At 41.5% G+C, this 13,691-nt stretch overlaps 1 protein-coding gene across 7 annotated transcripts in view; it reads right to left on the bottom strand.

Moving 5' to 3' along the window:
* The window catches only part of FAM13A (family with sequence similarity 13 member A), a 388,478-nt gene that overhangs the window by 213,450 nt on the left and 161,337 nt on the right, over nucleotides 1-13,691 (bottom strand). For all 7 annotated transcript variants that reach the window (XM_070047870.1, XM_070047871.1, XM_051819564.2 and 4 more), the window contains one exon: nucleotides 7,086-7,239. In XM_070047870.1, the coding sequence (XP_069903971.1) occupies nucleotides 7,086-7,239 (154 nt within the window). The remainder of the gene's footprint in view (nucleotides 1-7,085; nucleotides 7,240-13,691) is intronic.

Raw genomic sequence — 13,691 nt, 5'->3', positions numbered from 1 at the left:
AGTGATACTCTAACGGGCAACTTACTTTATCTGTTGCCATTCCTTCAATGATCAAGCCTCATTCTCTTTAAGGTAAAGAGCAGTAAGGCAATGCCAACAAAGTCATGTGACTTCCTTACTTTATAGCTAAAATGTATTGGAAACTTGCATCATTAACTCAATTATATCAAAAATGGCAAATTAGTCACTTTATTTTCTTCCTTTTTACAGATGAAGAAACCAAGGTTGAAGGAGAGATTAAGTAGTTTATTTAGAGTCACAGACAAAGTTTCACTCATTCTGACTCCAGAACTCAGTGCTCTAAGATATTAATGTATCTACTGATGTGTCTCCTTGATCGGATTGTTTACAGATAGCCCATGGCTTCATTAGTTACTTGTCACTCAAAGGAAAAATATTAATATTGCATATTTCTAACTACTTTAATGACTGGAGACACTTTCGCAAGCATTAATTGTTAATTCCACACAAAAAACAGTTTTTTCTCCATTGCAGATAACAATGAGGAAAAGAGATAAAATAAATTGTTCATAGTCACACTGCTGAATAGCTAGGTTAAAGATAGAGACCTTTGGATTGGTACCATGGTGTAGTGGGTGAAGCCACCACCAGCAGTGTCAGCATCCCATGTGGGTGCTGGTTCGAGTCCCAACTGCTCCACTTCCAGTCATCTAGCTCTCTGCTATGGCATAGGAAAGCAGTGGTGGATGGTCCAAGTCCTTAGGCCCCTGTACAGGTATGAGAGACCCAAGGGAAGCTCCTGGCTCTTGGCTCCACTGTGGCCGTCTGGGGAGTGAACCAATGGAAGACCTTTCTCTCTCTCTCTCTCTCTCTCTCTCTCTCTCTCTCTCTGCCTCTTCTTCTCTCTCTGTGTAACTCTGACTTTCAAATAAATAAATCAATCTTATTTAAAAAAAAAAAGCTATTGATGTACTTAGGATCTTTTTTTAAAATACAAGAGTCCTTAAAGTATTCCATGAACTGTCATATTTACTATTTCACTCAATTACTTTGAAAACATTCATTTTTTTTTTGACAGACAGAGTTAGACAGTGAGAGAGAGATAGAGAGAAAGGTCTTCCTTCCATTGGTTCACCCCCAAATGGCCGCTATGGCCAGTGCACTGCGCTGATTCAAAGCCAGGAGTCAGGTGCTTCCTCCTGGTCTCCCAAGTGGGTGCAGAGCCCAAGTTCTTGGGCCCCTGAGACCACATGGGAGATCCAGAGGAAGCTCCTGGCTCCCAGCTTTGGATTGGCTCAGTTCCAGCCACTGTGGCCATCTGGAGAGTGGACCAGCAGATGGAAGACCTTTCTCTCTTTCTCTCTTTCTTGCTCTCACTCTCCCCCACAACTCTTTTAAATACATATTTTTTTTAAAAAAAGAAAGGGGCCAGCACCGTGGCTCACTTGGTTAATCCTCTGCCTGCAGTGCGGCATCCCATATGGGCACTGGGTTCTAGTCCTGGTTGCTCCTCTTCCAGTCCAGCTCCTTCCTGTGGCTAGGGAAGGCAGTGGAGGATGGCCTAGGTGCTTGGGCCTCTGCACCTGAATGGGAGACCAGGAGGAGGGACCTGGCTCCTGGCTTCAGATTGGCGCAGTGCATCAGCCATAGCGGCCATTTGGGGGGTGAACCAACGGAAAAGGAAGACCTTTCTCTCTGTCTCTCTCACTGTCTAATTTTGCCTGTCAAATAAAAAATAAATTAAATTAAAAAGAGGACATGTATAAGTGTACACATTTAAAAAATTGAATGAATTTAAATAAACAATATTATAATGCATCTCAAGGACTTAGGAAAAACAAGGATAAACTAAACACAAAATTAATAGAAGTCAAGAAATAATAAGAATCAGAAAAGAAATAAATGAAATTTAAGCTAAAAAAAGAAAAAATGATCAACAAAATAAAAAGCTTGTTATTTGAAGAGATAAACAAAAATAGAGGAACCTTTATCCAGACTAACAAAGAAAAAAAGAAATATGGAAATAAATAAAATTAGAGATGAAAAGGAGCTATTACAACTGATATCACAGAAACACAAAGGACCGTAAGAAACTATTATTCACATGTTACAGACTAACAAATTGGAAAACCCCCCAAAATGGGTAAATTTCAGGGTATATGTAAAACTTACCAAGATTAAAACAAGATGTAGGAAATACAAACAGAACCATAACAAGTAATGAGACTGAAGCAGTCATTACGTCTCTCATCAAAGAAAGGTTTAGGATCTTATGGCTTTACAACTGAATTCTATAAAACAGTTTTGTAAGCACAACTGGATTGTGTTGTTTTCAGTAGTGTAGTGATTGACTGGAATGAGACCATAATTAGCATATTTACAAGTGAAATAAAACTGGAGGAATATGTCAAATATCACATAGCTGTGTGAGTGTGTACACACACACACACACACACACACAAACCATTGCCTTGTTCTTGTTAAAATAAATACCAAGCAGTGTTATTTGGGGTTGTCGTAATGTGCTGAGGTCAGATGCAACTTTAGCCAGTGACAAGCTTAAAGGCTGGGGGTGACACATTTCAGGATAAGGACATGTAAGGGAAAGAATGCTGAGAGCAAAGGGCTTCTGGAAGAATGTTCGTCCCTGAGGACAGAAAACACTGGTTTAAGATACCAGAGCTGTGGCTGCCTCTCAGTGGGGTCTGGGTGGGTTTGGGGTGACTGATGAGGAAGGTGCCAGGAGATTCTTAGGTAGTAAAGAAAATCTTCTGTATCTTAACAGGGTGACACCTGTGCATGGATTTGCCCAAACGCATCCACTGTACACTTAAGACTTACACGTTTTATTATATGCAAATCAGTAAAATTCCATCTTAAATTAAAAAGATAAAGAAGATAGTAAGCATCTGAATCAAGAGGCCCAGCCCCTTTCATCTTGCTTTGGAATGTTTTTTTGGGAAGATAGGATGCCTGCAGCTGCTGCCACAATCCTTTGACCCTGAAGAATGTAACACACTGAGGATGTCTCCAGTTCAGGAGGTGAAAGCCTGGGTGCTGATCCAACACTGGAAACACGTCTCACAGCATTTCTAGTTGCTTCAGAGAACTGAATGTCCTCATAGCTTAAACTGCTTTTAGCAGAATATCCTGTTTCTTACACTGAAAGTATCATATCTGATATAATCAATGTAATTGGAAAGTCCTACACTGAAATTCATAAAAGGATTTGTACTGGCAACTTAACTTAGCTATCACTAATTTTGATCTTTGCAGTGGTTAAATCGAGGGTCCGGTGTTTGGCATAGTAGATAAGATGCCCACATCCCACATCGGCATGCCTGGCTCCATCTCCTGACTCCAGCTTCCTGCTAATACAGATCCTGGCAGGCAGCGGTGATGGCTCAGGTACTTGGATTCCTGTTACCCACATGAAAAGCGGGACTCCCGGCTTCAGCCCAGACTCTCCACAGCCACTGCAGGCGTTTGGGAAGTGAACCAGCAGATGGGAGTGTTCTCTTTTTACCTGTTTGTCACTCTGCCTCTCAAATAAATAAGATAAAGCTTTAAGAAACTGAAATAGTCCAAGGATTTTAGTTATCTTCTAGCATAGTTCAAGATGTCAGTGTGATGTGATTGCCAAAAACACAGATTTAGAGACTGAGTGTGCTTACAGGATCCAGAATCAGACTCTATGCTTTCACTGCTCTTAGGCTACGCAGTATTGCAGTGTAATGGCATATTCTGCATACTGCATTCTGCTCCCTGGACAGTCACCACTGGTCCTCATTTATTCTCAGTGTAGCTTTGCCTGGGTGACCATCTTATACTTGAGTTCCCATACTGCTGGTAGTTCCTGAATTGTAGCTTTAGCCCTAGACGATCAGAAAGTGATAGAGCCAGTTTCCCCAAACATCATCTCCAAGTCCTGACTATGTTCTGTCCTCTCCGAATGTAGCTGGCCAGCCCCTTGGCCTGAGTGGTGTGAACAGCTGATGTTTATTTCTCAGAGATGGGGAGACTGTGAAGTCCAGGATGAAAGCATCGTCAGGACTGGTGTCTGGTGAAGGCCAAGCTCGTGGTCTGCAAATGGCTGTCATTGTTCATGGGATGGTAGGAGGGAGATGATTAATCCTGTCTCTTCCTTTTTCAACAAGGTCACCAATCCCACCATGAGCTCCCCATGCCCATGAGCTAATATAATCCTAATGACCCCCAAAGCCCCCAACCTCCAAATGCCATCACTTTGGGCCTTAGCATTTAAAAATGTTTTTACTAACGTAAAGAGAACAGATTTTAGTACTTCATAGGTACAGTTCTAAGATGATAACCATACTTCCCACTCTTTTCCCTCAGCCTCCCACAATCCCTCTCCTTCCTTCCTTTCTTCCTTTTTTTGTTATTCAGTTTTTGCAGAGATAATTTCAATCCACTCTATAATCACAGGCTTAATTCACCACTAACCATAATATTCAACAAGTATGCTTAGTGAAATAAGCCAGTCCCAAAAAGACAAATATCATGTGTTTTCTCTGGTATGTGGCAGTTAATATAGAACACAAAAAATATATAGGAATTAAATGGACATCTTGTGATATGATTGTCTTTTTTAGCCTTTGTTTATACTCCTGTGGGCCTTAACATTTTGAGACACAAATTTGGAGGGGACCAAAAATGTCAGTCTGTAACACCTGCCCTGCTAGAATCCTTAGCTTTATCCTTGGCTCCTTTACTATTCCCACTGGGATCCGTAGTCTGCCTTTTCCATGAATCTTAGCATTGCTATCTCTTGCCCACCCCACTGGCACTGTTTTAGTGTAGGCTTCATGTTAGCCACACAGTTTCAAGCTGTCTCTCACCTCTAGGCTTATCGCCTTCCCAGATCCCGTCCACTGCTGACAGATATGATGTTCCTGCAAAACAAATCTGATCATAACTATTCCTGCTTTCAGGAAACACGCCTTCTGTTGTTCTTCTTTTGCCCCCATGCTCTCTGCTGACAGTGTAAAATTCAAACTGCATGCTGTCTGCAACCCAAGCTTTCCCGCTAAATCGTGAATGCATATTGAGTAGCTCGTTTCCTTACTATTTCTCTGATTTCTCTTCCTTGCAAGGAAGTCTTTGTGAGGACTCACTCTCTCAGTCTGTCATAGTCCATTTTTTTGCTACTATAATGAAATACCCAGAACTGGATAGTTATAAAGAAAAGAGGTTTATTTTGGCTCATGGCTATCGTCAAAGGTCAAGGACACACATGTGGGGATGGCCTTCATGCTGGGAGAGTACCTGGGTGACACAGGCCACAGATGGCAAGAGCTAGGGAATGTGACGTTCTTACAGACTCGCCAGTGTTCTCTCCTGGAGACGTCATCTAGACGACCTTATTGAATCTTATAGATATTTATCTATTTTTGTCATGTTTTAGGTTACTTTGATATCTTATATGCACTAATAAAAAAGTTAAAAAGTGTTTATCAGAAATAACAAAGACAATCACTTTTTAATATTTAAAAAGAGATCTTGGGGCCAGTGCTGTCATGTAGTGGGTAGAGCTACCACCTGTGGTTCCAGCATCCCATATGGACACTGGTTGAGTCCCAGCTGCTCCACTTCTGAGCCACCTCTCTGCTGTAGCCTGGGAAAACAGTGGAACATGGCCTAAGTCTTTGGGCGCCTGAACCCACGTGGGAGACCTGGAAGAAGCTCCAGGCTCCTAGCTTAGGATTGGTCCACCTCCTGCCATTGCAGTCATTTAGGGAGTGAACCAGCAGATGGAAGACCTCTCTCTCTCCCTCTCTCTGCATCTCTGTAACTCCACCTTTCAAAAAAATAAATCTTAAAAAAAAGATACATTTTGGAAAGTGCTACAGACATCAGAGGAGCAAACTTGAGGAAGATATATTGTATTTAAAATCATTTTAATTTTCTTGTGGAAACAATGAAGTAGGTTTTTTTTACTTTCTATTGTAAACCAGGACACATTTTTTTTTTTTTCAGTTACCATCTTACTCTCAGCTTTGGTTATACCTGATAGTCTCCAATTATCTCATTTTATCTTAACACTGTTCTCCTTGTATCTTAAATTTCAGTTTAAAGTCTATTTATCGGGTTGGCATGGTGCTGCAAAATGCACTCCTCTCAGTTCTCAGGAGACGCACCCTGTCCCTCAGAGGGAGTCTGTTGCATTGACAGCATAAGCACTAAATAACAAAACCTAAATTGTCTCCTTCCCTGCTTCGGTAGGCTGCTACTTGATGCCATTACATTTCATTCCTTCTTCTAAGTCATGGCTTGCACTGGAAGGAGAGATGAAAACACTCCTCAAGTCTCTAAACCAAGTGCCTCTGGCTTTATCATCCATTGCCATATGAATCAACAACAGAACAGCATGGGTTGTGAATTTGGTAAATCACAGGAAGCCTCCTGAGGAAACGTCTCTCATCAGCTCCATCATGATGGATTGCAATATAACTGAGAAAGAAATAAGATGCATTCCTTTTTCTCCCACATCTGAAGGATTTGGTTTGGATGTTTATCCTTGGACTCTCATCTGTGGTTCTAGAGAGACCAACATGCATTTACCCAACATGTAAAGGATATGTTACAAATTATTCACCAATGTACACAGTGTCGCCAAGGAATCTTTTATAGGGCTTGAAACTTCCCTAAGATGACAGCTACCATATAAGGGACTAAAAATCTGAGGTTGAGCTTGAACGTGTGCCAGACACGGGAGAGTCAGAGAGATACAATAACGCTGCCTCCAGGAATCTCCAGTCTGATCAGAAGCTGGCTCTCCTCAACACTGCCAGAGGCACAGAGTCCTGCTGTAACATCAGGCTACTATAAAAAGGGTGGAGCTGAGCCGGCTCACGCAAGTGCTCTGAGATGGTTTCATAGCAATAAGGAAACATAACACCACGATTCTTTCCAATCTTAGAAAACTACATTTCAACTTAATAAACATTTGATAGAGGAAACATTTCAGAAGGACATGACACACATAGGAATAATAATCTGAAAGTTATATCCACGAGACAAAGAATGATTTAAATGAAATCTTCAAAGAATGATTTAAATGAAATCTTCCATCCAAAATGATAGCAATGCTGAAAATTACTTACTTTTACAATAAGCAGCTTGGTCAGGTTTTCACATTTCTGATCTTCATGGTCTGCACATTCTACTTCAAACAGGGTGCTATAGTTTTCCAAGATTTTAGCCATTATCTTATTGCAAAGGTCCTGTTCTTTCATGCCTTCAAGTCCAGGTGACACACTAGAAATAAGAAAAGTAAAGAGAGGGATTATGTAGAAAAAACCAAAAATACCAGCTTAGTTGACTCACTTATATTTTGGCATCTCTTGAATGATTAGCTTTCTTATGTGGATATGTGAGATTTTCAATAAACTCTATGGTGATAATGCATGATGTTTTTTGGACAACTGGAAGTTCCCAAGAGCTGAATTAATAGTTCACACTGAATAAGAAAACTACAGGCTATTCAGGAAGAAGTAACAGATTAACACTGATATTAGTAAGGCTTTTTAATATGTTAAAATTGTTACACATAACATTTTTAAAAATTTTTAAAAGATTTATTTATTTATGTGAAAGGCACAGTTACAGAGAGGCAGAGGCAGAGACAGAGAGAGACTGAGGTCTTCCTTTCGTTGGTTCACTCCCCAAATGGCTGCAATTGCCTGAGATGGACTGTTTTGAAGCCAGGAGCCAGGAGCCTCCTCCGGTCTTCCACATGGGTGCAGGGGCCCAACGGCTTGCGCCATCTTCTACTGCTTTCCCAGGGCATAGCAGAGTTGGATCAGAAGTGGAGCAGCTGGGACTTGAATCAGCACCCATACAGATGCCGGCACTACAGACGGTAGCTTTATTTGCTATGGCACAGCGCTGGCCCCAACACATAACATTTATGTAACAGTGAAAAAGAATGAGTGTAATAACAGAAATACTCAGCAGCACAAATAATACCAACACAATCATTAAGGATTTCTTAGCTAATACAACAAAAAGTTTAAAACTTAAAGGGAAAAGTGAATACTCTTGGGAAAAATACTGGTAATTGTTGAAGCTGAGTGGATAAGAACATGGAAGATTATCCTATTCTCTCTTTTTTGGGGTATGTTTAAAATTTTCCATAATAAAGGAAGTTGAGAACAAGTCTAAATGCAGAATACACCACAAACAAAGCAAAAAGAAGCAACAGAATGGAAGACAAAGATCTTCTTCAGTAATACATACAACTGATTTATGATTAATAGGCTGTGCAAAGAACTCGCACTAATCACTAAAAAAGAATAAATATAAAAGGAAAAGACAACAGATAAAAGTTGGAAAACACATAGAAGAAAACACCTACACTATCCATAACCTAATGAAAGAATCCTTGCCTCAATGAATAACCAGTGAAATGCACACAAAAAGCAACACTTAGCCATGAATCAATACCCATTTGTATTATTTTCTTTTGCTGCTGTAACAAATTACCATGAACTGGGTGGCTTAAAACATAACTCTACTGCATTTCATTTCTGGTAGTCAGAAGAGCAAAGCAGTATCACTGGGCCAAAATCATGGTATCAGCTGGGCTCTACCCTCTACAGGGGCTACGGGGAGGATCTGTTGCTCACTCTCCCAGCTTCTGGTGGTTGCCAGCACTCCTTGGTTGTAGCTGCATCCCCTAATATTTAATTAATGCTAGGATCTTCAAATCTCTACCTGTTTGATCTTAACATGTGGGCTTCTCCTCTGTGTACATGTCCAATCTCCTTCTGCCTTCCACTTACAATGATATATGTGATGGCCTTCCAGGTCCACCCAGAGAATCCAGGATATTCCTCTTATTTAAAGGTCTTTATCTTATTCATGTCAACAGAAACTTTTTCTCCCAAATAAACTAACATGAGCTGCTATCTTGGGGCCAGTGCCGTGGTGAAGAGGATTAAAGCCTCAGCCTGCAGCGCCAGCATCCCATATGGGTGCTGGTTTGAGTGCCAGGTGTTCTGCTCCCAATCCAGCTCCCTGCTAATGTGCCTGGGAAAGCAGCAAAGAATGGCTCAAGCTTTAGGGCCCCTGCACCCATGTGAGAGACCTGGGGAGAGCTCCTGGCTTCAGACTGGCTCAGCTCCGGCCACTGCTGCCATTTGGAGAGTGAGCCAGCAGATAGAGGATCTCTTTCTCTCTGTTCTCTACCTCTTTCTGTAACTTTGTCTTTCAAATAAATAAAATAAATCTTTTTTAAAGAGCTTCTATCTTGGCCGGCGCCACAGCTCACTAGGCTAATCCTCGGCCTGTGGCGCTGGCACACTGGGTTCTAGTCCCGGTCGGGGTGCCGGATTCTGTCCTGGTTGCTCCTCTTCCAGTCCAGCTCTCTGGTGGCCCGGGAGTGGAGTGGAGGATGGCCCAGGTCCTTGGGCCCTGAACCCGCATGGGAGAACAGGAGAAGCACCTGGCTTCTGGCTTCGGATCAGCGCGGTATGCCAGCCACAGCGGCCATTGTGGGGTGAACCAACAGAAAAGGAAGACCTTTCTCTCTGTCTCTCTCTCTCACTGTCCACTCTGTCAAAAAAAAAAAAAAAAAAAAAAAAAAGAGCTTCTATCTTTGGAGGGTCATGCTCAGCCTACTAGCCTATCTGTGAGACACATACTCCAATATGCCTTGGAGTGAACTACATCCTGTATAAACCCCTGCCTTTGAGGGTAGACAGCACCTGTGACTTGGAATTCGGCAAGGGATAAGAGATGTCACTCCCATGATTAGAATACATTATAGGAGATTCAGTCTCAGCAGACTGCAGTGAGAGTCACCTGTTGACCTTGAAATAAGCTCCTGTGTTGTGATAAGGCCACATGGCAATGAACTATGGGGGCTTCAGGTGGTCCCTTGCTATAAGTACCCGGTAGGAAGCTTGGTCCCTAGTCATGCAGCTGCAAGAAAATCAATTTGCCAACAACCTGAATGAGTTTAGAAGCACAGTCTGCTCGTAACTCAAGTCTCCAAATAGAAATGTGGCCAAGCTGCCACCTTAATTTCAGCATTGTGAGGCCCTGGACTCCTGACCCATGCCAACTGTGAGACAGCAAATATTTGTTGCTTTAAGCCACTAAATGTGTGGTAATTTTTACAGCAACAATAAACAGGGAATATAGGGTTTGGTACCTGTTAGTGGGGTGTTGCTACATAGCAAATATCTAATCTGTGGACATAGATTTGGAACTGAATAGTGGGGAAAGCTGGAAGGAATTTGGGTAGTATCCTACATAAGCACAAAATGCCCTGAGCAGACTTTAAGGACACCACTGATGAAGGCTCTGGAGGAAATGAGGGACATATTGCTGGGAATTGGAAGGAGGAAGATTCTTGTTATGTTGGCAGAAAGCTTAGCAAAATTGTATCCTGCAGTTGTACGGGAAGCAGAACTTGTAAGCACTGAGCTTAGGTATATAGTTAAAGAGATTTCCAGGCTCTGTTTTCAAAGTACCATCTGGATTCATCTTGCCACTTACAGTAAAATATGAGAGTGAGAAAGAAATTGAGGGAACTTACACAAATAGGAAATGAAAGTTGATTTTTAAAATTCCAAGACTCTCCAGATGGCAACAGACACTAAAATTAAGAGAGTCACTGTGAGGCAAGCAGGCTCTACAGCAGAGATTGAGAGCGTGACTGCACAGAACTTTTTGCTAAAACCCCAGAGAGACCAAAATCCTGCTATTCAGCCATACAAAGATCCCCTTCACATGTTTATTGGTTTGTCTCACAGATCCTTGCCATCAACTCTAAGGGTCTCCAGGAATTCATAGCCATTGTCTATGAGCCAAAGATAGAAAAGGGATTATTTGGAAAAGATCTGTGGATATGTTTTCTTTTAAAAAAAATAATGGAAATGAATTCTTGCTAAAATCCACAACAGACTCAAAGTTCTTGTAAAGTATATTTCATCACCCGCACACAGCTAAGTTGGAATGAAAGACACAGAAAGGGCACAAAAAGAAGGCAGGCAGTTGGATCCCCCAAATTCCATTGGCCAGAAGTAGACTGATATAGCTACTCAGCTGTAAGCAGGTGCTGCCTTTCATGAAAAAGGAAGGCTCAGAGGGCAGAATCAGGGTCAGCGAGCGAAACAGAGCCACGGAGGAGTATGCTCAAGCCTTGGGAAGGGCTGGTCCTGCAAGGATGAGGGGGGAGAGGGGATAGGTTATGCAGTAAGTACAGCTGCACACGCAGTGCCACACGCAGATACACAGAGCCTCTGCAGTGTTGAGTTAATGGGAGCCAGGAGTGATTGGGAAACAGTCTAAGAAGTCTAAAAACACTAAGAAACATTGCTCTAGTTCCTTTACCATGTTATTGTGAAAATTTAATGCAAGATTCTAAAACAAGATCCACCTGGGGGTGACTGAACAACACAGAGAAGAATGAGGCTTTTGGAGCAAGGTGCTACCTGGAAGGGCTGAGCGAAGCACTCAGGATCTTGAGCTAGAAGACAAGGGTTCAGGTCCCTGCTCCACTGCTCATGGGATACAACTATGGGGACGTGGCTTAGGAACCTTAGGGTCTTCACTGTAAAACTGACACGATAGTAATATTAATATTGTAGAGGTCTTGTGAGAATGAATTTTTCACAATTGAGGGAAGAATAGTTTGCAAAACTAGGAGGTCAGAAGAGAGTCGGTGGTTGCCAGGGGCTGGGAAAGGGCAGGAGTGAAAGGGACATGAGGGAACATTCTGGAATGACAGAAGTGGTATCTTAATTGTGGTGACTGTGAATGAATGAGTCTTCTCTGAGCTTAGAATACTATCCTAAAAAAGGGCGCATTTTCCAAAAAGGAAACCTGTTAAAGTGAAATGAACACTATGAGAAACGGTGACTTGATCAGCCCTCACCCTGACTGTTGATGAGCAGCTTAATATGTTATCCCTCTTAGTATTTTTTTTTGTTTGTTCTACTTAATACTTTTGGTTGAATACTGTAATCAATACACAATTCTTCTTAAGTGCTGAAACTTAACTGAAAAGTGATCGCTGTAAAATATAAGAGTGGGAATAAAAGAGGGAAGAGATGTGCAATTCGGGACATGCTCAAGCTGACTTACCTCAAACGGTAGAGTTAGAAACATACCAGGGGATTCGAATTCAATCCCATCGAGGTGGCATGTACCAATGCCATCTCACTAGTCCAAGTGATCAATTTCTGTTCACAATTGATCGTAATGATAGGACTAAGAACCAAAGGGATCACATAAACAAGAATAGTGTCTGCAAATACTAGCTGATAGAATCAAAAAGGGAGAGAATGATCCAACATGGGAAGCGAGATACACAGCAGACCCATAGAATGGCAAATGTCCTAACAGCACTCTGGCCTCATAATCAGCCCTTAAGGCATGCGGATCCGGCTGAAATGCCCATGAGAGTATTTCAGGCATGGAAAGCCAAGACACTCTGGGTGGGGGGGGAACCTAAATGAAAGATCTCCACGAGTGAGATCCCAGTGGAAAGAACGGGTCATCAAAGAAGGAGGTACCTTTCTCTGAAGGGAGGAGAGAACTTCCACTTTGACCATGGCCTTGTCTAAATATGATCAGAGTCAGTGAACTCAGGGGGCTTCCATAGCCTTGGCAGCTCATGACAAGAGCCTAGGGTGATTACTGATGCCATAAACAAGAGTGTCAATTTGTTAAGTCAACAACAGGAGTCACTGTGCACTTACTCCTCATGTAGGATCTTTGTCCTTAGTGTGCTGTACATTGAGATTTAATGCTATAACTAGTACTCAAACAGTATTTTTCACTTTATGTTTCTGTGTGGGAGCAAACTGTTGAAATCTTTACTTAATGTATGCTCAACTGATCTTCTGTATATAAAGAGAATCGAAAATGAATCTTGATGTGAATGGAAGGGGAGAGGGAGTGGATAAGGGGAGGGTTGCAGGTTGGAGGGACGTTATGGGGGGGAAGCCATTGTAATCCATATTCTGTACTTTGGAAATTTATATTCATTAAATAAAAGTTAAAAAAAATTTAAAAAGGGTGCATTTTATGTATTCTTTTAAAAGTAAATTTCAAGGTATGTAAGTTGTATCTCAAGAAATCTAAACTTTAAAAAATGTATTTTGCAAACCACAAATAACCATACCAGTTTTTTAAATGTGCAGAGTAAGATGCTAGCTTTCACAGTAATGCTGTTGTTGCACACTGAACTTGGGTATTTACATGGGAAATGCTATCAAATTAGATCTTTCTAGTCCTGATCTAAATATTTAGTTCAAAACTAAACATTTATTCACTGTAAACAGCAATTTGCTAAGTTTCCATCCACTCTTTCTACCTTGGAAAATGAAGCAAATAACAAACTAACACTTGTGTGGTCGTCTTCAATCTTTATTTCTAACGTTGCTAGTCAACATTACTGGTTAGCCTTCTCAGCTCTCTCAATGATGATGATTATACGTACAGCAACCCCCTCTTAGACATGGGGGTTATGCTCCGGGAGCTCCAGCAGATGCCCAAGACAATGATGAATACCAAACCTGATCAATTCAATGCACCTTACCCATATATGCCTAGGATAAAGTTTAACTTATAACTGGGCACTGTAAGTGATTAACAATAAAAATATAATAGAGCAGTTACAGCAATATACTGTAATAAAATTTACATGAATGTGGTCTTTTATTTCTCTCAGTATATCTTAATATACTGCACTCACC

The sequence above is a fragment of the Oryctolagus cuniculus genome, chromosome 8 (genome assembly GCF_964237555.1).
Source record: "Oryctolagus cuniculus chromosome 8, mOryCun1.1, whole genome shotgun sequence".
Taxonomy (NCBI): Eukaryota; Metazoa; Chordata; class Mammalia; order Lagomorpha; family Leporidae; genus Oryctolagus; species Oryctolagus cuniculus.
Note: the sequence above shows the minus strand (reverse complement) of the source record. Positions and strands in the feature narration are given on the sequence as shown.